Source organism: Ostrea edulis, chromosome 1 (assembly GCF_947568905.1).
Source record: "Ostrea edulis chromosome 1, xbOstEdul1.1, whole genome shotgun sequence".
Classification (NCBI taxonomy): Eukaryota; Metazoa; Mollusca; class Bivalvia; order Ostreida; family Ostreidae; genus Ostrea; species Ostrea edulis.
This window is the reverse complement of record NC_079164.1, coordinates 27,979,665-28,004,275: the sequence shown is the minus strand read 5'-3', so window position 1 is coordinate 28,004,275 and position 24,611 is coordinate 27,979,665. Positions and strand designations below refer to the sequence as shown.

Below are 24,611 nucleotides of genomic sequence, written 5' to 3'. Positions count from 1 at the left end.
AGTATGTAAAGCACGACTTCAAAATTGGTATGAAACACTGCAGACAACATTCGACCTAACGACATATTCTATTTGCAAATAAGATCAGTATAACGATAATAGCATTTGCGAAATGCTTACTTCAAACGAGGCTGTTGAAACTCCTATAACGTCAACTTATTTGTCAATAACTTTCCATAGATTTAAAAATTTATCATACGCAGAACATGCTTGTGCGTATCGTATCAGTTGAGAGACATAAACAGGATATGCAGGTGATACATGTAATTGTATATTGCTACAAAATTATGAATTCGCGATGGAGAAAATGTTGTTTGTTGAGTTGTTAGTTTGCCGTTAGCATATGTTTAATAAAATATCCAGGTATGAAGCAGATGAGGAAGACTCTGTGTTGTCTTTTATTTCGAGTTCACTGGGATATATCGAATCGACATGCCATAATTGATAGATAAAACATCGTCGATATATCTATATGTCGACTTGAAGGCCACAGCAAGAGATTTTTTCTTCATATGTTGAAGATTTTTAACGAATTCTACCTGGTCAGTTAATGAAGGAGCACAATTCGTGCTCATGGGAATTCCAACAGACTACTGGAAGACCTGATCACAAACGACAACGTAGGTATTGTCAATGAAGAACTTTGTTTTAAGGTAGTTCACTACACTGAAGTTTATACTCATTATGGCACTACGTCACAAGATGGCGATTTAAATGTTTTGTGAAATTATTTGTATCGATCAATTTGTTTGTCTATCATCGTAGCTAAGTGGTTAGCATTGGGCAGGTGAACCGCAGATCTCGAGTTCAAATCCGCTAGTTTTTTGTACATGTGTTGAAATGTTTTTGAAAATATGTTTTATCCAAATTTGCATATTTTCTGCCTTTTTGGCGATATATATATATATCTATATATATACACAGCGAATACTCCTTCACCAGATGCTCGGCATTGAAAATCACGTGCCTTTTAAACGAGACCTTAAAAGTTGGAGGTCCTGTGTTCGACATGATAAAGAACCTCACTGCTCCGGGCCTGTGCGTCGTTAGTAGTTATAAATTTGTGGCACTCCACCTATTATTGCTAGCAACGTCTTAACAAGAGCAAAAATATTCGAAGGGACACCCAACACTAGTAACACTTCGTTTATAGTCGTGACTAGCTCTTTCTGTCTATTTGCAGCTAACACTGTTCCCCACTAAAACTTTTTTATTATTATTAATATTTCCAGCTAACAATTCGTTTGTTTGTGTAACAATTCATTTGTTTCTGTATTGTCGGCTAACAATTCGTTTGTATCTCCCAGTAACAAGTCAATTGTTTGTGTATTCCAATCTAACACATCATGAATTTGTGTATTCCCAACTAACACTTTGTTCGTCATATCGGTGTACTGTTTTCAGAAAAACTATGAAATCAAACACAAGAAGAGCATAAAGAGTTAATATATCTGATTTATCTAGTATACTCAATTCATACACTTCAGGACATACACACACAAAGAATATAAGCAAATTACACCTCAAGGCTCATCAAGTTACACACTTGAAAAAGATTAAATTAATCCATTAGAAAACATTATAAGGTGTCTTTTTTTAAAAGAATAAAACTACTCTGTATTTTCCCCAAAAATCTTTAAAATACAATACATTCTTTCATTTAAACAAAGTCGTCATATATCCAGGTTATTTAAAACTTTATCAAGTGTGTAACTTACTCATGTTAACAATTACAAGCAGTATATGGAGAGATCGTTTCTTAGTTAACGGATGGGATTTCAAAATACTTCAGCATTACTTTCCAGAAAATCCACACAATAGCTAAATTCAGCCTTTTTTAAATAGCTAAGAATTTTTGTACTTAATATCCATTCATATCCTTTTTTTTCAAATACTTTCGTGTTTGTGTGCTATATTTGCAATGAGCAAACCAGTGACACGACTCCATATATGCTTTAACACTTCAACATAGACATAGACATCCAGACTAATAAATAGAGATAAAAATCGTTCAACAACTGTCAGGCATGGACAAACCATGGCATTATCAAACTACAGCTCAGTCTGTCACACTCTTTTCAAAATGGCTACACTGTCCAATTTTGTTCTCACTTTGAGATAAAAAAAATTTTATTAAAGAAGAAAAATTAATTTTTCTTTAAAGGGGGGGGGGGGGGGGGGGGGTGCTATCCAAAAATTCGGAATGCATAACTTAAAAAAGTGAGTATTTTACAGTGACTTTCACTGTAGAACAAAAAAATCTACACAAGAAATTTAAAACCTGTTGTTACTTGTGATATGGACTTGATTTAAATTTTATGCTGTAGCGATAAGCTAGGTTTGTTAAGCACTCCAACAAGAACAAAAGATGATAAAAACCTTTCATATTTCTATATATCCACCTCATTCAAGCTGTGTTTTGCTGCCTTGAAATCATTAACAGTTTGGTTTTATTATGAACACGAAATTTCATACTGTTCATGTATATAAAATACCTCTTATTTTCCAAATCATTCAAAACCTCAGTTGAAAACATTTTTACAAGTTTCAAGAGACGTATAAATATAGAGTCATCATAAATCTTCTCAAACACATAGCTAGCCCTCTACATTCCAACCCTTTCTCAACGTTCAGTTTATGTACCGAATTAACAACAAATAACAGCATTATGCAGTATTAATTACAATCTACAGAATAAAAACAGACACCCCAAACAACTTTTATCAAACCTACCAGCAAGAATGCTTTGTGCACAATATACAATGTGTTTTCTGCAAATTGTGATATACCATCATTTTACTTAAATTACACCGTTAACAAACCATGTTTATGTTATGAAATATACATTCTCACATGTACAAAAATCTTCAAAGGACTGTATATGGTTTAAACCTAATATGCCCCCACCCCCATCAAATGTCCACCCTTCATCAGAATAAAGAAACTTTTGTTTCTAAAATTTAAGAGTAAATGTTACCTGTTAGGGACAAATAAGGATCACACCATATGCAGTCTTTTCTCACATTTCTGTCTAAATTATGTAATGCTGAGATATAGCTCTCACTACCTTATCTAAAAATTTGTCAGTCTCTATTTTTGAATTTCCTCACAGCTTTGAAAAAAGAACAAATGCTTTATAATAAAAATGACTTTACACCCAGTGGTAGCTACACATAGCACTTCAACACTAATAAATTTAAAACAGCTTTGCTCAACTATGAGCAATGCTCCAGTCATATTGCTATTTTCAGCAAATGGTCTATCATCTCTACTGCCAGAATGACAAAAATGTTTAATTTTCTGTTTGCTATTTAAATTATTTAGTGAAAAAGCGGTTAAATTCTCATGTTATATTTCATGAAAAACCTTTTAAAATTCATTACAACATACCAGCAAACCATGAATTCATGTATGATATACTTTACATTGATTTGGAACATTTATATGTATTCACATAAAAATCTAATGGGGACATTCACACCAGAAATAGGAATAAATCTCTACACCTTACAATCTATTTAAAGTTCACACATTCTTAAATATGCTTTTAACACCTTGCATAAAATGACAAAAAATGTCACACCTCGCTACAGACAGGATAGTAACACATTATGGAATAGCCAACACACTTGGTACATCCAAACATCTATATTGAAACAAAGCTACTATTTTGTACATCTTTAAAAAAATATTTATTCAATAAATTAAACAGACAAAATAACTGACATACACATGGTCAAAATCTAGAAAGAGAAAAAAAAATCTACAAAGTCCAGGGGGAAAATCTAGAAACGTATGATGTAACAGATCAGGTTGTCCAAAAACAAGTTCTTTACTGCCCATCGAATTGTATCTTTACCAAAATTGGGCATGTTAAATAATGATTATCTAGTTTATAAATAAAATTCATTCACGGAGTTCAATAGAACTTGAATTACAGTGTACAATTTCAACACAGAACCAGAGAATAAACACATCTACTGCCCCACACTACAATAAGCACAAGCAATCATCACACCAATTTCTGTACACAAAGTCTAGTAATGAAGTGAGTTATACATTACAATCTAACATTTCATTATTTTACAATTCATCTCCAATCTTCACTACTCTACACGTTATAAAACTAATGCAGCTCAGTTGTAACATGATTTGAATGTCAGCCATTTTCTCCACGGAAGATCTCCCATTTTGCCATGATAACCGATTTATATCTACAATATGTAACTGTCACAGACAAATAATTCCTTGTGCACATTTGCTTCATCAATTGTCCATACGCCTCGGTCTATGCACTGTCTCTTTCTTTATCAAATAGTTGGACTATGGCACAATTTGAGTTATTACTATTATTCCTGTTACTTTTGTTTACAAAAAATAAACAATTTTATTTTGTCCGACATTGAAAAGCAGTTCAGTTGTCACTATGATTAGCAGAGATATTTCTGTGATTTAGGTATATGAAAATGAAGCTGGTACATGTATGCATGATGGATTTAATCTATGATTGTACTAAATGTACCTTTCCTGTACTAAATGTACCTTCCTTATTCATTTTAAACAGCATTAAAGCAATTAAGAACATCTTTCCTCTATAACTACTGTACATACTCGTATATAAAGTGGTCAATTCATAAGTTGGTGGTATATTTCGGGTATTTTGGAGGAATCTTTCAGACTTGTTTGTAAATTGGATCAAATTTTCACTAGAATAGATCATCGCTTATAGTATGTTTTTCAATTACATGTAATGATGTTAATATATTTCTTTTCAGCAAATAAAAGTCATATTTTGTCATACAGACTGCTATTCACTCTCTAATACAAGTTAGGCTTTACACTTCTTTGGAAAATCAACTTTGATCCTATAACAACCATAATTTGTTGCTGAGAAAAATTTCCTCTTACAGGTCGGGCACATATAGTGACTGCGACATAAATCAAACTCCCAAAAAATCTTACTTATGCGTGGGTACACACATATGTTAATCATATAAACACCCATCTCCTGATTTCCAATTCCGGTACATTTATTAGATATTTTCATGCTTTAGATTTGGTTGACGAGTAAAAAACGATATTCATTTCTCTTTAAGATTTCCATCTCACTGCAATAGTCTCTGCATTGTGAATATTGACTCTCTTACTGTTTCAAGATCATTTAAAACTTCAGCCACCTCTAACAATCATATCAAGGGGAGTAACCCATACAACAGCACTATCCCAGAGATTGGGTCGGGGGAATCACTGGCACGATCGACACATTCTTCCCATCAAAATGCTATATTTACAAGATGCTCATGTTTACATAGTTAGGATCATTTATCAACCTAAATATATACAAAAAATCATCTAGATTGTCTCTAGTCATGAATGAAAATCATCACCATCATGCCCATTTGCAATCATTGACACACCATCACCAGAGCAGATATTAAATCAAATCTTCTATGCCAATCTGAGTTCAGATGAATTGTGCATAATAAAGTTTGATAAATGACCCATCTATTTGACTTCATATCAACATACATATATATCTTTTACATCAATTGCCTACATATATGATTTATCAACAAATGATCCTTTTCTCCCTACCAATCACACATCTTGTTAATTCCATGCACCACTGGGTTTACTATGGGGTGTCCCCCAACCCCCCACACCTGGGCTGCCTCCGGTTTCTGAAGCAGACACTTGGGAACTCCCCCACCCTAGGAAACTATTGTTGTTAGGTATAGGTGGTGCAGTTCCCACTGTACCTCCTGACCCACTGCCTATACTGCCAAAGCTTTGGACACTAGCCTGACTGGATGTTTCCCCTCCTGTGATGTTGGTGGTTACAGGAGTGACAGTCCCTCCAGCTGGGGGGTTACTGCCTTGACTGACCAGGCCAACAGGTCCCCATCCACCTTGACCACTCAGCATGGCCTGTGCAGCAGCAAGCATTGCTGGGTTAAATTGAAGGGCACCTAGATTCAGATTACCAAGTCCTAGATTGTTTGGTAAGCTGCCCTGTGCCATGGGGGTCCCTTGGTTATGCATGGGTTGGGTGGTTCCTCGGGGTCCCTGGCTCCATGGATTTGGGGGATATGCTTGTGTGTAGCCAAGCTGGTGGGGGCTGGTTGATTTTTTGTCATTGTGACGATCGTAATTCTTAGGAGCAGCGCTACTGATGTGGACACTTGCACCCTTAATGATGTGATCTTCTCCACACAAGTTCTGTGACACTTCAGGGTCAGCAAAAGTTACAAATGCAAACGCACGGAAGGGCTTGGGAATAAAGACATCGACTACTTCTCCATACTTGCCAAAATAATTTCTCAAATCTTCTGCAGTCATGTCTTCTGTGCATCGACCCACAAATACTTTTCTGTTCATTATCTGTTGTGCACCTTCCTGGAAACAAAAGTTTGGTCATTTAAACTTTGCATATCTAAGCGAATTACCTGTGAAAAGTAAATACAGTCAAGACCCTCATTTTTTAACACCTAGGGGACTGCTGCAACAAGGTCGCATTTGACAGCTAAGTAATTGCTACGTACAGTCCAGTATGTTGCAGATGACAGGGAGTTGCTGAATACAGATATTTTCAAAAGGTGCTAGATTTTATGCAATACCCTGCTCTTGGTTTTTGATATATACTACATTGTAGTACCACAGTGTATCCTAATGCAAAGCAGGAAAATTTGGTCATACAAAATGATAATGATTATAATAATCCTTGCATTGCAAAAGATACATGACAATGCAAGGAACAAATTATTACAATATATTAAAACTGTTTGTAATTAACATACAGACAGTTTACACATAAACAGTAATAGTAGATATATCTTAATTCCTAACCCTCTCTTTTTATATAATTTAATTGGTTATATACATTTAAATGGTTTGTCTAGCTAGTTCACAGATAGCAGAAAGCACTTCAATATTTTCACAATTAAGAATCCATAATAATTTGTTTTCATCATACACACACAATCATGATCAATATACTATATTATTATATATATATATTGAATCTTCATGTGGAAGTTTATTATTACGAAGTGCTAGTACTGAAGTAGTCATTCACAATGCACAAGTACCTGCGTTAATTTGGCTTGACTCTGCTTACCTTGGAGTTTGGAATGCGGACATCGCACCACCTGCCATCTATCATATGACGTTGTGACATGCATTTGAACTGGGAATCATAATCAGCAAATCGTATGAACCCAAAGCCCTTGGACTGCCGTGTCTTAGGATCAACTTTAACCTGAAAAGAGTCAACAGTTATCCCTTAATTATGATAACACTTTCATCATATGATGAAAATAAATTCATTACTGGTATACACACCTTGAGGAACCCATGCATATTTTAACAAATATATTCTGAATCATATATATTTGTACCATCATTCTGTAGTTTAATCATATTCTCAAAGTACATACCCGGTATGTGACTACAATGCATCACTTATTCATTACAACAACCCAAAACAACTACAGTAACAGGGGGGGGGGGGGGGGGGGGATTATAATTGGGAGCCTTTAGTCCTGACTGCAGAGGTAACTACAGTAACTTATGATTTATGGTAGTGCTGAAGAATGAAATGCTCTACTGAAACATTATCACAGAACACAAGACATGAATTCATTTTCGAAGGTTTTGTGTTTCAATGACTTGGTTTAGTATACATGCAAGTATCAATAAAACAGTTTTAATCAACTTTCTGTAATTCATATAAGGGATAAATCTCAAATCCATAATTTAACTAACATACATCATAATCATTTAGAAGTCAATACTTATGCACATCATATTTTATGGGTACCTTATTCAGTAAGAAGAGTGAAAAATGCTAAATTTTGTTATCTCTGACCTTGACCTAATTTTTAAGGTAAAAAGGTCATGGGTTTAATGCAAGTGGTTCTACGTCTCTCTGCATATCAATGTAAAAGTTACCAGCTTCAACAAAGAAACTGGATACTTTCAGGGGACAATATGGAAAGAAATACTTGACAATGTGCTCATCATGCCATATGACTACCTTCTTCAAGTGACAAAAATGGTAAATTTTGTTATTTTTCAATGACCTTGACCTTATTTTCAATAATAAAAACAACTGATATATTGCAGTTGGTCCCATATGGTATATTTATAACTAATAATTCTAAAGCTTTTATGCAAAAATTGTAAACTTTCAGGGGAATTAACTTTCATCACAGCCCTTCGGATTCTCATGATTAAGAGTCTCTGCAAGTAACTCATTATGTATAATATTTTAGTGAAGGTTTCATGTCTCCAACATTTACAACTTAAGAGTACTGATAACATGAGCTATTTGCTTAAGGTCCAATAACATAACTCCATAAGGGGTCAAAGTTCAAATTTGCAACATGATATCTGATCATGTTTCGAGATGTAAAATTCCTGGAAAATGATGAACCTAACAGTTTCTTGGTCAATCTCAAAAATATTGTTTTTTCTTATTGTAGAAATAAAAAGAAGCAAAACAGATCAATATCAAAAAGTCTTTCCAAAAGAAAAAGACCAAACTAGAATTTTTCCTGCAGTAACCATGACATTGTCAGACCTAATTGTTGGACTTGTGCTGCAAGTAGTACACCATTATGAAGCTACCTGTAAAACCCAACTCTGGTAAATTATTTCAGAAGTAACCATGGGAATAACTAGAACCCAACTTTGGTATATTCCTGAATATATGGTACACCAGTACGTACACTATAATATACAGGATATCCCTGTAGTAACTGTGACATTGTCTATTACCTCACACTAAGTCTAATAGATTTCTGTAGTAAACAATGAAACAGCTATAAATTATCTGTGGTATATTTCTCTAGTAACCATGGAAATAGCTAGAAACTGTGATATATTTCTAAAATAACCATACTAACAAAAATAAAAAAAAAACTCTAACCAGTATACTTCTACAGTAACAATGATTATGACTAAAACTAACTGTGGTATATTTCTGTTGCCGATTGATCTCAGCCTCCATTTAATACTTGATCTCCACTCACATGCATAAAACTTTTACTAAAAACTTTCATAACATTACACGTCTGATTTAAAAAAAACTTTACAAATAGTTACCATATCTGCAATTGTTTCAGTGTAATTCCTATAGCTAACTAAATGCAACGGTCTAAACACTGCGAAGGATCAACCCTCTAAAAGAGCACTTACCTAAGTATATATACACGCGAGATAAAAATGTACAAAGTTAACTCTACTGGACATTATGATTTTTAAAATATGAAATCCCTCAATCGGATATGATTTTCAATAAAAGAAAAGACATGCAGATAACCCATGATCCCTTTAAACTGGGTCAAATAAACTTACATATATACACAAAAACATCATTGTGGACCACATTTCTATCATAGAAATTCATACACCTCTGGTAACAAAAATAACTCACAATGCTTCATTATTCTTCTCTCTTTTATCAATGGAATGAAATAAATTTCTATTAATGTTTACAGTATAAAGTAAATTGAGGTAGTTCATGCTTTAAAGCCACATCATAAAAAAAAAGAGTAGTATTTATTTTATTCTTATTTATAGGTATTTCATTTAATATGACAAATGATTAATATGTTTTACGGGGGTGACCATTTTCAGCTGATGAAGAGCAAATCATGTGACTCAAATGTGTAACCACTGGAGCGAGCTCGCTATAAAAACAAATTTGAATTTTCTATGAGGCCATCATTAAAAAAAATTTTGTTTGATGTACTCCGGTCCACATTTTTCAAATCGGGTATGTAGGTCGGTATTGTTTTTTTTTCTTAATTAAATCAGATTTACAAATTTTCTTATGTTTTCATTAAACACATAACGCTGCCAGGCAGAATAGAGTTTAGAACATTCATTTTGTACATAATACACGTAAATCTTCCAATGTCTCCTGAAATTTACTCAGGACGTTTTGCATTCGTCACGGATGAGGACCTCTACAGTTGTTAATAAATAAATCAACACCCCTTTTTATTCCCACCGGTTGATTCCGACATTCATAATAGCAATCACTTAAACACTTTAATGTGATCCATGAATATCCAAGTGAATTGCATGATGATAGTTTTAATATTACCCAATATAATTTTAATGCCGACTTCCCCGCATCATTCAAATTGTTGTGACGATCGTGTTCCATTCGTGTGTCTCAGTTTAAGAGTAAAGTAAAAGTGCTGTTCACCTATTAATCGTCATAACATTTAAATAATCCCATATCAAAATAATATGCGTGCCTTTTCAGAAATATAGACCATCAACTTAAACACCGACTCGTGGTCCGCCATAATTTTGGTGCGCTATCCCACGTGATTTTTTTATTTAAATAACATGGCTTTCAAACTTTTGTACACAAATACGATCAGGCCTCAACGGAGGAGTTCGTAGCTCCTTGCTCTATCTTGTTGGTAGATAATGTGGTAATTTGGAGCAGGGATGCGGTATATTTGATCGTTCACATAGAAAAGTGTTTGAAAAGTTCCTGGATTAACAAATGGTCATTATCAAAGTGAAAGTAGAACCGAAAGACGCCCTAATGACATTTTGATAGGAATTCTGTAAAACAACTAGTCCAAATAAAAAAAATGGCATCAAGTTTAATACTAATTCGAAGAATGTCTATTTTCCAGGGAGCAAAAAAAAATAAAAAATTTCCAAGTGCAGAAAAAATGATCAGGTTGGGCAAATTTCATGGGTCGGTCGGAGTACATCAAACAAATCAATTTTTATTTTAAGCCTGACAAGGAGCAACATTTCTGTAGCAACAATGAAAAGAGAGAAACTAAATGTATTCCCAGGATGCCTACTTTCATTTCTGTCAGAATTCCCATACACATATTAAATCTAAAAAGATTCTTCGTTCACAACCGTGCAAGTGAACTACATGTCACATTCATGATGAAATAGCTATCATTACCATTGATAAAGATATCAATAACAAAAACATTGGAAGTGTGTGTGTGTGTGTGTGTATATATATATATATATATATAATATATATATATATATATATATATATATACATATACACACACACACATACATATAGACTCTACTCCTAAATGTACAGTTACAGGTTGAGTTAGAATGTACCTGAACCATCAGGAGTTCACCAAACTGTGAAAAATATTTCCGTAAGTCTTCTTCTGTGCTTTTCCATGGCAGTCCCAGCACAATGAGGTCACTGCAGCGCTGTCTCTCATACTTTTTAGATTTGTAGAGCCCTCCTTCCTGTTCATCCGGACTACTGACAGAGGCATTACTTCCAGATGCTGTGCTTCCGGTCTTCTTCTTATTTTCAGCTGAAAACAAGAGAAATCACTTTGAATACTGGTTGTTACCAAAACCTACATCAGGTCCACATACACATTTCTGGAAGAGGGATTAAATAGAATGGATAAGCAAGTTTACAGAATACTAAGTGAAATGACAAAAACTAGATCTGTAACTGTGTAACACTGTTTTGAAAAGCTGCTTTGACCATCTTCTCTCAAATGATTAATTCCTTTACATTTTTTTTTCTACAATATAATAATTGTTTTCTAGATATTTTAAGATAATATTTCTTGAATACGACAATCCAATTTCAAACCAAAACTTTGCCTCGAGTACCAAGTATTATATTATTTAAATTAAATGTAATATTTTGTTAGACTTTTTAAAAATCCAAACCTCCAAGGATGACCAGATTATTTAGCCTATATCACATTAAAAAAATAAATGTTAAAACAGCTCAGGTTCCTGTGAACATAATGTACATTGGTATTATTTACAATGAATGATACCATAAACCTTTGAATGCCATCTCCTTAAAATAAATTATAAATAATTAGCACTTCTTTGTAAAATCAAGAAGATCTATCAGTGAATCACATTCTTGTATGAAATCACATTTTACATTTATATTATAATTATATAAATATACCATACAATTCCACATACAAAAATAAATGAATAAAATAACCTGACCTAATTTTAAGCAAATCAAAATTGTCCTGAAAAATCCGTAGCAAACTATAATATTATTCAACTCTGAAATTATCTAAATTATCATAGAAATATTAAAAGTTCATTAAAAAATGTTTGAATTTAAACAAAACTCCATTAGGAGTTATCTGCCCCTATCTGTCAAACCGTTAACTCCAGCATAACCTATTTTTGTTTACAATTTTCTGTATTACGATTAGACTACTAAGATGTGTTATACATGCAAACATAAAGCTTAATTGTCAATTTGTCAAAATACTTTATCAATTACCACAAAAAATTCAATTTTCTGTCACAAATCAGGAAATAATTCCGTAGCGTCTGCTGCGCGTCAGGGGGCTATGCGATTTTATAAATTCACTATACAGCTACTTACTCTTTGGAAACACGGCAACATAAATTCTGTTTGACCACTCCACATCCGGCGGATAAAGTCGGCCGTCTGCCAGTCGTATTCCTCGCATAGAACCCGTGTCAGGGTTGCGATATTTTAACCCACAAGCTCCAGGGAACTGTGCAGACAGTGTGGACAGAAGAAGAGTACCGTCTTCCTCACTGGGCACTTCCATCGGTTCCTCTCCCTCTTCCTCGGCCACCTGAATGTACTGACTCATGTTTATTATCACCTGTCGTGGTAGTACTTTTCTAAATAAGCCATATATTCAATCTACCCGCCGTGGTCCCGTTCTCAAGTGCGTCGTTCAAGATGGCGGCCTCTGTTGACAATTTTTTCTTTCGAGCGCAGCGCCATCTTTTATCTGACCTACATAGTCGCACCGACTTACCTTCTCTTGATCCGCCACCTTTGGACACTTTCAGTCATTACAAACCATATTCTTGGTTAGCTTATAAAGAAAACATTATACACTCACGAGCCAAAAGTATGTATATATAGATGTTAATTTTTATTTTTTACTAGGCCTATTATATAATATAATAGTACGTCGGTTAGCTGTGATTGATTTGTTTAAATTTACTTACTTAGACCAACTTTTTAGAAAAAATCCTTCCAGATGATGTAAATTTTAGTCTGATATTTCGGGAATACAGAATTTATTACATTTTTAAAACACAAACTTGTTCATTAAAATAATTTTTCGACTCTCCGTTACTGAAATGAGTTTATAAACATTTTAAATCTTTTCTTTGGCTCTCAATGTAAACAAGGATCGATATATAAAATGTTATGTTTATAGATGTTTTAAATGTCACATCTTTAGAATAAATGATAAAAAATTCATCGTTTCAAGTCAAAATCATGGCAAGAAAGTGTAAGGAATTTGGCTGCAAAAGTCAATATGAAAAAATGAAAATAACGAACATTAATTACTTAATCAACCTCAGAATTCCCATTAATAACACACGTGACAAACACGGATCCCTGGAAACACCAGAGGTGGGATACGCCTGTGCCTGGGAGAGTAAGTCTCCCCTATTGACCGGTCACACCCGCCGCGCTGCCAGCCATCTATCTTGGTCAAGTATTATTATTATTCTTTACTGCTCAAGACGTAAGTCATATGTATACTTAAATTACAGGTAAACAACGGTATCCATGGTACATAACATTGGTGATTCTATTAAAGACAGATCTAGAATGCTATGTATATAAAAAATAGTGTTACGTAAATTTAAGGCACAGTGAAAGTATTTCCCCAAATTGCACAACTCTTTGAATTTTTTTTACACTTAATAATTGTATAAGTTTAAAAACAAATGCCCCCCCCCCCCCCCCCCCGTAATACACCTTGATATATATCTCCTAAGCAATTCGTTGCAGTAAGGTCGACATTTCAAACTTGCTACATTCATTTGGCGTCCACTCTCAATGGCAAGATTGTGTGAAGACATTCTGATTCTATACGTATGAATTTTACACCTTGGTGAGGAGTTGATTGCAAACATGTTTAACAATATTCTGCATAAAAATATCAGTGATTCTTTGCTTAATTATTGGGAAATAAGTATTACAATATACACCAGTGATTTCTTGATTACACCACACGTGTCCTAGACCTATATCATATATAGTTTGTCTTTTATACAGGTAGCCCAATTAACCACAAGTCATTCACACTCTTTTCAGCTACGTCACATACTGCTTTATATAACATGTTTTCAAAATAAACGGAGTAACCCGTAGTCAAAATCATAATGCAAAAAACGGTCTAAGAAGTCAGAGAGCATTCGACCTAATGACAGATCGTATTTGCAAATATGATTATAACAACCATAGAATCTGCGAAATGCTGACTTTAATATAAATTTCCTCAATTTCAGAACAGATGAGTCGTCAAAAGAATTTTTTGAAAATGAAATTTAGAGTGAATTTTTTTTTAATCATATAGATTTGATATTAGAAGTCTGATTTAGTAATTTACTATATACATTATAATTTAAAATACTTTGACTAAAAATACTATTCAAATATATATATGAACATGTTTTAACTCTTTGAAAATCTTACAATATTTACAAATGTCAAACAAATTGGGCAATTGAAGAACACCGACATATAACAGAGGGAACCGTTATATGTTCAAGAAATATAGCCCCAAGATTATGCATTGTTCTTATCATCAGATTCGGTGTAAAAGGTTGTAAATGCACTGGACTCTGTCCCCCAGTTATATTTAGTAATGTACTCATAATGAGATATTGTGAGATGCTGGCTAGAAATAAGAAAATTGATCAGAAGCGAAAAAAGGTCAACGGCAGAGCGGTCGCTGCCATAGCAGAGGTAAGGGGATCCATCATTAGCCACCCCATATCTCAAATACATGATCACAATATGTTTAGGCACGATGGAACTCACTTGTCTAATTCTGGCAATGCCAATTTCGTCCAGGATCTAACACAAACACTAAACAAGTTAATATAAGCCCCAGCTCGCTTTATCAAGGGGGGAGTATGTTTTGTGAAATATGTAATAGGTTATCGAGTTAATCTAAGCCTTGACCGCTTCGTGGGGGAGGGGGTATTTTTTCTGAAATGTGTCTCATGTCATTAAGTTAATTTAAGCATTAATTCGCTTCGTTGGTCTGTGTGTGAATTACGTACTAGGTCATCAGTTAATATAAGCCCCTTCGGGGGGTTGGGTTGTAATTTACTTTTGTGAAATGTGTACCCAGGTCATATCGATGGCTGTTGGCGGACCAGGGGAAATAAAAAGGAATATTTGGATCTCATCTGGTCAGTGCTCCTCCCCCATCTGTCTTTTACGACGGAGGGCTGTCAGTGTGCGAAGTTGGTCGCCAATCTAAGTCAGTAAATATGTCTACGGAACAAAGTAAAATATGGATTGGAGAATCACTAGCCTCAGCACGGCTTGGTTTCTCTCTACACCTCTTTTAAACGGAGGAGAGACGGTGTCTGGAGTGCCTGCATGGTATGGTATATGATGTAACGGCACTATTACCCAGCAGCTATCCCCCGGAGGAACAGAGACATCAGGCAGGTCCAAAACCATTCCAAGTCCATTATGTCATCCACGCATTTGGACTTCCGGCGTCTGTGTGTACCATGGGACCACCGGTTTGCCCGTTTTACATTGTTGTGTCGATATCCGGTTATCTCCCCTGGTTCGAATTTGAAATGCGGCCATGCCATCCACTCTCCAATTTAGACTGTTGTGTGTGCTTGTTATGACATTGTGTGAAATGTGACGCGCGTCAGCTGACTTGTTACAACTGTAGTATGTAAATCTGGGACTTGTTTGCTAATGTTATCTACAGTAAAAACCTCAATAAATTTTTGTCCACCATGATATACATCTTGTGTTTCTTGGACCCACCTAATTGAGGCAGTTCGGGAAATCAGTGGTCAGTTGTACAGTATACTTCTATAAATATAACAATAAGATTGCAGAAAGATACATTTTCGGGTAACCTTATTTGTTTATGTAATACTGACCATATGTTTGATTCACACACTTGTAACCTGAAATGCTAGTTTATAAATTTTCTTATAGTTTATAGTCCCATTCACAAGAAAAAGGAAACAAATCCCAATCAAGTTGACCTATACTGTAACAAGTCACAAGGAATGGCCATTGAGAGGTTTACATATGAATTGTATTATACATTGCACTCATCATACAAATGTCATATTAACAAAATCAAATGATGTGTAAAGAGAGGTTTTGGCATGCTACAGTTGTAACAAGGTTGGGGCTGCTAGAAAATGATTACAATATCATACACTTCCATAAAGTTATTTGCTGGCTGATTAATTTTCAGAAACAGTTCTTATCAAGTTTTTGAGCAGCCTTTTGCAAATCCAAGCTTTAGTCTTCAAATGTTTTTATTCTTTTAGACATTTTATTAAACAGAAACATGTTTGCACCAGGGCAGTTTAGAGTATCAGTTGGTGTGGTGAAGTCTCTAGCAGAATTTCGAATCATCAACCTTTCCAAAGAAGCTTGCATCCCTCAGCCCAACATCATATTCCAGTTCATGGAACATCCTACTGGAGAGGCATTCACAGACATGAGATGTTGTCATATATCAAGGTCTTTATATAATATTCTATAACAATATATAGATGTATATGATAAATACAGTCAACTTTGATCTTATCGGTAAACGTTGTCTCTTATCAACATTAGATAGTAGAGATTACTTTCATAGTCTGATAGATTTCATCTTTGTTGAGATGGGCTCAGATGTGTTTCTCCTTTTTCTTTCTTTAGTGGACCGGCCTTAGAATATGAAAATGAGTGTGCACCCTTTTCATTTAGAGCTGCATTGGCCTTTCTTGAAATTGTTGATTGTCCAATAATAATACTATTCAAGTTTTTCTGATATTGAAGAGCTGTTGGGTTAGTGTTTGCCCCATTGTATGTCGCACGTTGTTGACAGAATATATTCTCAACAGCATCAGAGTTGATAAGAGAAGGATTTACAATGATGTGCATATTTTTACGTTTTAGAGCCGTTGAACATAATTGTATAAACCCAATAATACAGTACTCAATATCATAAGAAAATTAATATAGAACCAACAATTTATTTAAAATATGTGATTTCCCCGCCGATCACCTTTATAAGTCGTTCTGCTTAGTAAATTTCTACTTTCTGCAAGCTTTTGAGATTACTACTTGTGAGATACTAATATACATGTACATGTACATATTCACAAGTGGTCATCTCAAAAGCTTGCAGAAAGTAGAAATTTACTATGCCGCAAGCACCGAACATATGCTTAAATTAATTTTGCAGTCCTTGGTGACGTGTTATCTCCATGGATATGCAGTGGCGGATTTAGAGGGGGCGCAGCCGGCGCCCCCCCCCCCCTAAAATTTTTAAATTTAAGGTAAATCGCGGTACCTTGTTTCGGAAAATGTACTAAACGATAAAAGAAGCAATAATTTCTTCCACTCCCGGAGAAATAAATGACAAAATCCTTTGATTTCTTGAATTACTTTATTAGGAGAACCTAATTTTCCCCCAAAACCCCTTAAAATTTGGGTCATTTTATCAATTTTACCTTATTAAAATGATAGAAAATAGTACAAATGACTTAATACGAGAAATATTTCAAGCCCCATAAAATCTGTAAAATCCAGGAGCTCCCCCCCCCCCCCGGACCCCCACCAGGGGTTCGCCCTGGAGCCACTGCCTCATAAAGTGGCGCCCCCGTAACCACAATTCCTGGATCCGCCCCTGATATGAGTGCAAAATTCTTGAGAGGGACGTTAAACAATATCCAACCAATCAGGGGGAAGGGTTGAACTTTTGGCTATTTGAGATGAAAAAAGACCATTCCTTGACAATTGCATGCTATTATTTCACATAGAGTTACAAATCTTTTTAAAGCATCATTTTTTATAGATTAGGCATGGAAATGATTCACACTACATTGAGGGTCAATTGCGTATTTTATTAGTTGTTTTTTTCCCCAAACGAAATATTGATTAAGATGCCATGTGGTAAGTTTTTGAAAATTCTTTTTATAAAAACAGGAAGTGTGCATATCATTGCTAACTTGTGTGTGAAAACTTCGAAAGCCGGTGCAACAACATATAGGCGCCAGGGTATAGAATTAATATTCATTGAACTGGCGGATGCTACTTATTATCTGGCGGTCACAACTTTATTTAACCAAAGGACACCGGTTACGCTCTCTCTCTCTCTCTCTCTCTCTCTCTCTCTCTCTCTCCCCAAATGAAATGAGTGGAACTCTTTCAAAACTTATTAATATATCCAGAGCATTATTGTTTGTCAATTGTGCTTGAATGAACTGATGAATTAGATACATGTAGTTGCTGTCTCTAAAAGAATTATTGCGCGCATCATGATATCCTTAATTCAATTGAAGAGAGCAATAATTCAATTATTATATACTAGATATAGTGCGCATGAAATCAGCATAATAGTTTAATGATTGATTGAATATTGTTTTACGTCCCTCTCGAGAATATTTCACTCATATGGAGACGTCACCACTGCTGGTGAAGGGCTGCAAAATCTAGGCCTATGCTCGGCGCTTATGGCCATTGAGCAGGGAGGGATCTTTATCGTGCCAAACATGCTGTGACACGTGACCTCGGTTTTTGCGGTCTCATCCGAAGGACCGCCCTATCTAGTCGCCTTTTATGACAAGCAAGGGGGTACTGAGGACCTATTCTAACCCGGATCCCCACGGGACCATAATATAGTTTAAAATGCTATGACCAATTCAATTGATGCGCGCAATAATTCTGAATTGAAGATATAATTTTAATTTCAGATATAGCGGTAATCTGTTAACGTTGAATATTACATATTTAGATATCAATAACACTATATGAACTCTGTCATTATCTTATCTCTTTATAGATGTGTTTATTTCATGTATTGAATCACTTTCACTTCTCCTGAATCATATAACCCTACCCACAACCTCCCCTCACTGTCCACACTCAGTCCATGAGCTCCATCTAATCCACAGTTGTCCACACATCTCAGGAACTGTCCGTTCTGATCCAGGATGTGTAGACAATCAAGGTTGACATCTGCCACAATGATCTGACTCATGGAGTCTGTCACTATATGTCTAGGATCAAATGACTTCTTTCTCCTGGCTGGTGTACCGTCGTATCGGAATTGGACTTTTCCGGACTTGTCCACCACGACCACAGTGTCAGCATTATTATCAGAGGCACAGATGTCTCCATTGATGTTCTCCACCACATACAGTCCGTATTCTCCTCCTTTATAGATTGGTTCTCCATCTTCATCTCTATCTACTTCCTGTATCACTGTGTGTTCCCGATAACGGACAATTTTATATTGGCTTTGATCAGTAGTAAACATACTGACCAGGATGTCTCCTGACTTAGTACAGCATAGTTGACCTGGATGCCAGCCCCTTGGTGTGGTTATCAGTGTCTCTTTTCTCCCGTGTCTGACAATGTTCACAGTTCTGTTCTCAGCTTCACTGTACACCAGTTCCCCCTGTTGGTTCACTCTGATGTCATAAGGCCACTTTTGACATGTGGTGGCAACAGTGTCACCTACAGACCCGTGTATGTCAACACGTCTTATGGTTTTGTCTGCACCACTAACCCAGGCTTCATCCACTCCCACACAAGCAACATGGTATAGAGGATTAACTCCAGTAGGAATGGTGGCAATCACTCTGGCTCTGTCCAATAGCTTTCTTATTGAGGATTTGGAGACATCATCTGCCAGACCGGCTAATGATATCTGTTGAAGTGTAGCCTTGTACTCCTCTAATTCCAGGCTGAGTTCTCTTCCTTGGATTGTGTTGGTTTTGAGTGATGGCAGTTTGACATCTATATCAGCAGGAATGTTCCTGTATTCCCCGAGTTTGGATTTGTAGTTGGTGACAGCAGACATGTTTTTTGACTTTAGAATTTCTTTGTTTTGTTGAACTGTGTGGGTCATGTCTGGAATTCGATTTTTTATTTTGGATTGGTGGGATTTTAGAACAGCCAGATGGTTCTCTTTCATGGAGTTGAGCAAAGAACCGAGCTTATTGAAAATGGTGTCTACTTCTTGGTGCCAATATTCTCTGTGCTTTTCTTTCTCTTTGTCCATTTCATCAAAATTAGTTACTGCAATGGATACCTTATTTTCTGTTTCTTCATTTTTCTTTTTGTACTGAGGAATAATTGTGGATTCAATTTCCCGGGTTTCCTTTTCAATTTCTTTTTTCTTTTTGTTGAAAATATCAGACATATCTTCATATTTGTGTCCATTATGGGGACCAAGCATGCATTTCAGGCAAACTGGAACATCACATTTTTTGCAGTGGGCCTCGCATCTTTCGTTGGGGTGGATTTTACAATCAGGAAAAACAAGTTTTATTTTTCTCTTTGTGAAAGGAACGATGTCATGCGTAAGGGACTTGAACTTTTCCACATGTTTGCTGACGCAATCCACACACAGACTGACTTGACAGCTGTTACAGAATTGCTGGGTGGGGTTATCACAAAGGTCACATGTGATGATGTCGTGTGCCCAGGTGGAGGGCGTGGTCATCGTCTGTCTTACCAGAGGCGTAAACTGAAGAAAAAAATTAAAGTAATTAATTTTAAAAATTCTTTATTCATGAGGACATGCTGATGAATATAATTATTTTCCAGTTAACATCTCAGCTAGCACATTTCGCTCATATCAAAATGTCTCTAGCTTTAACTGAAGTGGACCAAATTTGATGGACTCGGCGACTCAGGTCAATGCAGTGAAAAGTTGTTGCCATGCTAACCTTGGACTTTAAACTCTGGAGAAATATGTAACTTTCACAACTAATGTAATGTGCTTTGTATGAAAACAGTCTTTAACTGAAATCTAAATGCCAGTTGTTCTGTTACGTGTGTGTTACAGAGCTCAAAATTATTTGTAATGTAAACAAGATTTGTGTCTTGTTGTTTATAATATACACTATGGAAGTTATAAAAACCTATAAAGTCTTCAGTAAAAAGTTTCATATCAATCCTACACGTTTGTTAGGACCAATTAAACTAATCTTTATGTTTATTACTTTGTTGATAATATGAAATTTAGTAACAATCTGTAAACAAATAACGGCACCAGTCAAGGCTGTAATGCACAGTATATTGTCAACAAACATTCTGTGTTTAGTTGAAGATTAGAAATACCCAATCATGTACATGCAATGTCATTTAAACTTTTTTTAAATTCAAAAATAAAATTGTGGCTGTGCCCCATTTATGTACTTTTACTGGGATCCTTTTATAAATTATAAGAAATCACACCTGCTATTTTCAAAGTGTTACAACTACTCTTTTCTTAGTTACCCATCTGTTTTAAAGAGTTATGTAAATTATATGTAACTAGAGATTGTTTTAATGAATAGCAAATGTCTCCCCAGCTCCCAAAACTGGACGTGCACCAAATAAAACCTCCTCCCCTTAATGCACTGCATGGTATGGAGGAGAAAGCATGGGCAGGAACATAGAAATTATCATGAACTCCAATAAGCCATATGATATAGAATAAGTGTTCACAAACTATTTTACACCCTCCAATCTTCTTAGGGGATCCGGGTTAGAATAGGTCCTCAGTACCCCTTGCTTGTCGTAAGCGGGTGTGGCACGATAAAGATCCCTCCCTGCTCAATGGCCATAAGCGCCGAGCATAGGCCTAGATTTTGCATCCATTCACCAGCAGTGGTGACGTCTCCATATGAGTGAAAAATTCTCGAGAGGGACGTTTAAAGGGACTGATTCACAATTTCCCCCAAAATTTTAATGATCAAAATCTTCTGTCTAATGTGTTTAAAAGATTTCACATAAAAATTAAGGTTATATATTATCACAGAAGCTCATTTTAGAGAGTTTATTATTTGTTTTGTAAACAAAGATTGTGGTATGTTATTGTTTACGAAATTTAAAAAAAAAAATGGATATTGATCCAAGTTTACTATATCTTTCACATTTCAAGCATTCTTTGCGTAAAAGGTGTCATCTAAATGTTAAAATTTGTGACTATGCAAAATTAAGATGCTTTATACAAAATTAATATTTCACTAGTTTGTATACATTAAAAGACTTAATTGAGTCTTTGTTTACATAACACAGATTTAAGGCTAAAATATTGCTTTTATTCTTGCATTCAGAAGGTCAAAATTTTGGCTGTCAACATTAAATGAGTTAGATATTTTATGTTTAACATAAAAAATGGAAAATATTTTTTTTTAAATCTTGAACCAGTCCCTTTGAAAACAATATCCAACCCAACCCTCTAATCCACTACAACTTTAAGGATAATAATCGGATCCTCCAGTCCCAACAATATGCCTATCTGCAAATGCCATTGATGTATTGTACAAAGTAACCAGTCTTTCGGATAATCCACAAAGGAGAAGTGTTCACAAGAAAGCTATTTCAACATCCTCTACCCCTCTTAGATCCACTATAACTGTTAGGAAAATAAGGAGATCCTCCTGTCCCAACAACATGCACATTTACAAATGGCTATGAAGCATTGTTCAAAGTTTCAAATCTATCAGATAAGCCACATTGGAGAAGTGTTCACAAGCTATTTTACATCCTCCATCCCTCTTAGATCCACTATAACTTTTTGAAATATAATTGGATCCTCTTGTCCCGACAATATGCACATCTACAAATGGGAATGAAGCATTGTACAAAGTTTGAAGTCTGTCAACCATATTGGAAGTGAAGTGTTCACAAGAAAACTATTTTAACAGCCTCCGCCCCTCTTAGATCCACTATAACTTTTAGGAAAATAATTGGATCCTCCTGTACCGACAATATGTACATCTACAAATGGCAATGAAGCATTGTATTAAGTTTCAGATCTATAAGATAAGTCACATAGGAGAACTGTTCACAAGCTATTTTACATCCTCCACCCCTCTTAGATCCACTATAACTTTTTGAAAAATAATTGGATCCTCCTGTCTCGACAATATGCACATCTATAAATACCAATGAAGTATTACCGTGACAAAGCTTCAAGTCTGTCCGATAAGCCATATAGGGGTACTTAGAAGTGTTCACAATATTTTGGGACAGACGGACAGACGGACGGACATGCAGAGAAAGCACAAAGTACATGTAAATGTCTAGCCCTGGAAGAGGGAAGACATAATAATCAGTGGTGGATCCAGGATTTTTTAAAGGGGGCAATAGGCTGGGGGACTGGAGGGTTTTGAGGCTTTTTAAGTTTTCTAGAGCTCTTAGAGCTCTATATTCTGTACTTTATAAAAATTAATGAATAAGTACTACAAATAATTGAATTGTTTACCTTTATGCACTGGTTTACACGTATATTGTCAAATCTTGTACTTTTGCTGTTGTTCTACTACACTGTACATGTATGTTTTTGGTAACAAAAAGTGGAGACCGCCCCTCTAAATCCACCACTGATAATTACATTGATACAGTAGCACTCTCTGTCTCAGACTCCTAATTATTGACCATGATAATTCTAAATTAGCCCGACAAAAGTAGTTTTTGTACTGTGTAAAATAGATCTGTTGTTGAAGTGAGTATGAAAATTTATAGAATATGTCGATATCTGTAATTGTACATTAAAATTGCTGTGTACATGTATACAACACTGTATTTTTATGGTCACCAACCACAGACACTTGTTTCTGTAAATAACTTACGACCTTTGTATACTAATAATAACTATTATTAGTTCTTGTGTTATGTGAGTATGAAATGACGAAGATAGAAGATACCGGGATGTATAAAACCGCCGTGATTGTTTAGAAATTGACTGAATGATTTACCTTTTATGTGTGAACACTGGTAAAGTGATAATGAACACGAAATCCATCCCCTCACCCCGATATTCACCAGGCTGAGAAGTACTTTCGGTTTGAATGAAAGACAAACTATTTCATGCACCAATTTGGGTCGGTGTAATGACCTGATAAGTGTAATGTCCTGATTGACCTGATGGGCAATAATTCTATTTACACTAAAGCATATTTCAAAAATATGATATTTTAAGATTTGCTGTAGTTAAATATACGTTTTTCTTTCATAAAATACTAATTTTGAATAAATATATGCATTTTAATGCGTAATAATTCATCATTTTCAAACCCGAGGGGTGTAATGTTCTGATATTTAGTGTAATGTCCTGATGATACATTTTTACAAAAATGATTTTTTATTCGATAAAACTTTAACGAACTATATTTTGTGTTCTACGATCGTTATTTTTGGTCATCTGCTACATAATCATGGAAGCTCGGTAAGAACACAAATCAAAATAGAAAATATAAATATAAGAAATAAAATATCATTTTTGAGTGTTATTGGGATATGACATGAAGTTGGTACGTGATCAAATCTACTATAACGCCCTTTGGGCGTTATAGGATTTGATCACGTGAACAAATTCATGTCATATCCCAACAACATTAAAAGATGATATCTTATTTCTTAAGTAATAACACCAGAATTTAATTATTTCAAACACTTTTTAACCTCAAAGCAGGCACATGAATATGTAATTATATGTAATTTTGGTGATTGTCTTGCAACACAATAATTTTTCCTTATATATTTTCTTACACTAGAAACGGTTATCTAACGTAGCTTTATAAGGTTTCTCTTGTTTTCGTACAAAATAAATGTTTTA

General features: G+C 35.1%; 2 protein-coding genes across 2 annotated transcripts; both read right to left on the bottom strand.

Annotated features, from left to right (window-relative positions):
- Positions 1-1,437: 1,437 nt before the first annotated feature.
- LOC125663884 (TAR DNA-binding protein 43-like) lies at positions 1,438-12,782 on the bottom strand. The gene is made up of 4 exons (XM_048896307.2): positions 12,395-12,782; positions 11,125-11,333; positions 7,118-7,258; positions 1,438-6,396 (listed from the first exon to the last, which is right to left on the bottom strand). The coding sequence occupies exons 1-4, from the start codon at positions 12,630-12,632 to the stop codon at positions 5,611-5,613; spliced, it is 1,374 nt and encodes a 457-aa protein (XP_048752264.1). The 5' UTR covers positions 12,633-12,782; the 3' UTR covers positions 1,438-5,610.
- Positions 12,783-18,817: 6,035 nt separating this feature from the next.
- LOC125663883 (uncharacterized) lies at positions 18,818-23,907 on the bottom strand. Its single transcript, XM_048896306.2, has 2 exons — positions 23,752-23,907; positions 18,818-20,528 (listed from the first exon to the last, which is right to left on the bottom strand). Exon 2 carries the CDS (start codon positions 20,502-20,504, stop codon positions 18,843-18,845), a length of 1,662 nt encoding a protein of 553 aa, XP_048752263.2. The 5' UTR covers positions 20,505-20,528; positions 23,752-23,907; the 3' UTR covers positions 18,818-18,842.
- Positions 23,908-24,611: the final 704 nt, after the last annotated feature.

What these genes read in the sequence shown, in the direction of transcription:
- LOC125663884 (XM_048896307.2), bottom strand. Translation starts at nt 12,632, where the DNA reads ATGAGTCAGTACATTCAGGTGGCCGAGGAAGAGGGAGAGGAACCGATG. An exon ending in TGTTGCCGTGTTTCCAAAGA is followed by an intron (nt 11,334 to 12,394) that starts GTAAGTAGCTGT and finishes TCTTGTTTTCAG; the next exon opens with CTGAAAATAAGAAGAAGACC. An exon ending in TCCGCATTCCAAACTCCAAG is followed by an intron (nt 6,397 to 7,117) that starts GTAAGCAGAGTC and finishes TTTTGTTTCCAG; the next exon opens with GAAGGTGCACAACAGATAAT.
- LOC125663883 (XM_048896306.2), bottom strand. Translation starts at nt 20,504, where the DNA reads ATGACCACGCCCTCCACCTGGGCACACGACATCATCACATGTGACCTT.